General features: G+C 45.0%; 1 protein-coding gene across 1 annotated transcript; it reads right to left on the bottom strand.

Moving 5' to 3' along the window:
* Positions 1 to 1,307: 1,307 nt before the first annotated feature.
* Positions 1,308 to 2,977, bottom strand: LOC103704346 (geranylgeranyl pyrophosphate synthase 7, chloroplastic-like). Its single transcript, XM_008787596.4, has one exon. The coding sequence runs from the start codon at positions 2,703 to 2,705 to the stop codon at positions 1,656 to 1,658; it is 1,050 nt and encodes a 349-aa protein (XP_008785818.2). The 5' UTR covers positions 2,706 to 2,977; the 3' UTR covers positions 1,308 to 1,655.
* Positions 2,978 to 4,010: the final 1,033 nt, after the last annotated feature.

Genomic DNA, 4,010 nt, shown 5'->3' on the forward strand with positions numbered 1-4,010 from the left:
TCCGGCGACATTGGTTGTCGCAACACTGCAAAAGGCAGCTGGGGATCAAAGAGAAAAAAGAATGGAAATTCCAGCAACAACTCCGATCGAGGAACCCGGGCTCTCTGGTGAGATCAAAGAGAGGATCGGAGGGCTCTAAATACGGTCGAGGAGTACTGGAATCCGGCCCTTGGTCGGATTCCTTCCGATGAGGTCGAAAGGAAAAAGCCTCCCATGTCGCACGTGCTGAACACATGCGGCCCCTTTTTTCCCGAGGGGGGGGATACTTCTAGGCCAGTCAGATGGACTTGACCCAATTCGGTTTCAGGCTTTACAAAACTTGGATATTACACATAGGCATGGCATTATTGCTGTTTATTGTTAGAAAGACAATATTGCCGGAAACAAGCTTGATTGCCTTTCAAATATGGCATCCCATTTTTGGTAAATAACTATGGTTGAAACAAATTTGATTACCTTCACATCATGGCTATAATTATTTTCTTGGATTGTCATTATGTGATTCCATATTGTCATTATATGATTCCTATATATGGAAGGTAATCCCAGACATGATAGGTACGTAATTGAAGTTGTTTCAACCATAGAGATTTTCCAAGAATGGGATGCCACGATTGGAAAGTGATCAAGCTTGTTTCCCACTATATATATTGTCCATCTAAGAATAAATAGCAATAATGCTATGATTGCCTCCTATTACAGCTTGACAATTGCTGGGCATGTGTTGACCGCGCATTGATTACGAAAATATCACAACTAGATTAATAGATTAAATCAATATTTTATAATTTTTTATTATATTTTTATAATTATGATCTTACTTAAAAATGAAAGTACAACCACTAATAATTATTTAAATATCTTCTAAATATAATATTTTTTATTTCTTATTACATGTAAATTGAATCATGTTCTTATTATTTTATAATAATATATTTTTCTATATTAATATATATAAATAGATTAGTAATAGTTAATATGGTGACAGTATATCATAATATTAATATTAAAATTTTATTTTATTTTAAAATTAATTAGATTCTTATATCTATTGTATTATATTTTATTTTATCATCTATTTTTTTATATTTATTAGATTCTTATATCTATTGTATTGTATTATATTTTTTATTGCATTTTACGAACGGCTTGGAAAAATGAATGAGAACAGGCGCACCGCAAGCATCGCGTTTGTATACGCTAGTCAGAGTCCAACTTATGCGTTGAAGGAGCGCTGAGAAATAAATGCTGAGTTATATAAATAAACACAAAAACTAGAAAGAATATAGATATAAATGCGACAGCGGTGCAAACCAGAGGGGCAGAATTCTAATGAACTGGTCACCTGTCAAATACAAAATACCGAAGCAAAGACTATCACAAGAAGGAAATATGGATTTAATCAGATATTGCTTCTTTCTAACTGAAACGGCACAATGAGCTCAGGAAGAGTGCCGAGAAATTGTGAAGAATAGGCAACATGGATGTATAAGGCTCGGGTCATACATCTAATGAGTGCTGGGATTCGCATGAGGCCCATTTCTGGATCAGTCAGTGTATGTGTTGTATCAAAGAAAATCAAATTATATCCATACAAATTATATTCCTGGTCTTCCCCGACTACGCATAACCCATAGATTACTTCGCCAGTTAGCTTAATTCTGCCGGTAGGCGATGTAGTGCGCTAGATGGTGGAGCGGCGCCGCCCTCGCTCCGTCGAACCCCGACAGCTCCTCCTCGGCCTTTAACACCAGCGTCCGCGCGAGCTCCCGGGCCTTGTCGAGTCCCATGAGCTTAGGATACGTGGCCTTGTCGCTCGCCAGGTCCTTCCCCGCCGTCTTCCCGAGCTCGTCCGACGTCTTCGTCACGTCGAGTATATCGTCGACCACCTGGAACAGCAGCCCAACACATCTGGCATACCTCCTCACTCTCTCCACCTCGCCATCTTCTCCTCCCCCGACGATCGCTCCACACACCGCCGCCGCCTCCAGCAATCTTGCCGTCTTGTGTATGTGGATGTATTCCAGGTCGTTGAGGTCCACCGCCTGCCCCTCGCTGGCGATGTCGACGATCTGGCCGGCCACCAGCCCGTCCGACCCCACGGCCGAGCCGAGCTCGGCCAGCGCCCGGACCACCCGCTCGGCCGCCACGCCGGCGGTGCGGACCGCGACGTGCTCGAAGGCGAGGGAGAGGAGGGCGTCGCCGGCGAGGATGGCGGTGTCCTCCCCGAAGGCGCGGTGGTTGGTGGGCTGGCCGCGGCGGAGGTCGTCGTTGTCCATGCAGGGGAGGTCGTCGTGGATGAGGGACATGGTATGGATCATCTCGGTGGCGCAGGCGACGGGCATGGCGGCGGCCTCGTCGCCGCCCACGAGCTCGCAGGAGGCGAGGGCGAGGACGGGGCGGACGCGCTTGCCGCCGGCGAGGAGGGAGTAGCGCATGGACTCGTGGATCTTGACCGGGTGGCGGAGGGAGACGGCCTGGTCCAGGGCCTCGTTCACCCGCCGGGCCTTGGCGATCATGTACTCGTTCAAGTTGAACTCTACCAGTCCGAGTCCGGTGTTCTTGGACTCGAGATCTTTGAATCCGGCTGCCGCCTGGTTCATCGTGCACCTCAAGGAAGACCTGCGCGCCACCGGAATCCTTTTTCTGCCAAGTATGGGCCTTGGAAGTGGGCTTCCATGGAAGCTAACTGCAACGTAGGCCATGAGAGAGATCTAGAGAGGAGTTGGGGGAGGAGGGGGATCAGAGAACGGGTTTTGAGGGGGTTTTGAGTTTGCTGTTCTGGGCAATGGGGAGGGAGGTACGTGGACTTATAAAGAGTAACCTTTGGGGATTGGCGATAGGACAGCACATGGTAGGTCAAAGACTTAAAAAAAGGAGCAAGGTAAGATGCCGTTTCTAATGGAATTTCATGGGGCGTGTTTATTCCATTGAGGCGGCTTTTGGAGCCAAGTGGTTTGATTTCAGCGTCGCCCCATTTGGCTGGAATTTCCATTCCGTCATTAATTAGCATTACGTTGCTGTTCTGTGTCTATATCACGGTTCCTTGGCTACTTGAAATGACTACGGCAAAAAGATTTTTTTTTTTAACAAGGGACATCAGGTCAATGACACCTCCAATGGCTGTCCTGGTCATCGGCACAACAAGATTACTTAGACCAGACAAAAGATAAATAAATGTAATATGCTGGTTTCTTCAACAAAATAAGGTCATTTCTATCATAAATAAATAAATAAAAAGACGTGCTCGTGGACTAGTTGGAACACGGGGATCGGGGATACGGAGATATTTTAACAGCAAAAATATATATATATTGCACACGAGGACAATCAGGTGCACCTAAAATCTAAAATATATATATATATATTTATAAAAAATGACTCTTACACGATACAGTAAGCCAAGTAAAAAAATATAATAAAATAATAAAAAAAAAATCTCGGAGGCACTAGTTCAAAAAAATCAATCCTAGACTGTCCGTCACCTATGGCCCATGTGATCGTCGAGAGCACCCGCGGGGCTCTAGCACAAATCTTCCTCCATATCGGTGAATAGTGGCGCCGCGCTCTGATGCTTTCCACCACCAGAATAGCCTCATACTTGGCTTTCACCAGTAAAGACCACATACTGTCAAACTCCAACAAAAATCTGACTACATGTCTCGCACCAAGGACCTCCCGCAGAGCTACTAAAATCTAAAATATATTTTCTTTTTGGTAAAATATTTTTTTTTCAAAAATAACGGACCTGCCTAGTATAAATATCAAGGAGAAGTGTTTTTATGTCCTGTTGATAAACTAATCATTCTTCTGAATCATTTTTGAAGTTGTATGATGAAATTCAAAGTGCCCCACCGAGGGAGCTCCACTTTTGGTGGCTTTAGTTCGCAGCCATAGCAGCATGCGGACGACGCCCGCGTGCAGCATGCGTAAGGCGCGCGCCATCCTTTTATGAAATCACGCATGGCCACAAGTCTAAAAGAAAGAGGTGGACATAAAGATCGGTTGGA

Source organism: Phoenix dactylifera, chromosome 8 (assembly GCF_009389715.1).
Source record: "Phoenix dactylifera cultivar Barhee BC4 chromosome 8, palm_55x_up_171113_PBpolish2nd_filt_p, whole genome shotgun sequence".
Lineage (NCBI taxonomy): Eukaryota > Viridiplantae > Streptophyta > Magnoliopsida > Arecales > Arecaceae > Phoenix > Phoenix dactylifera.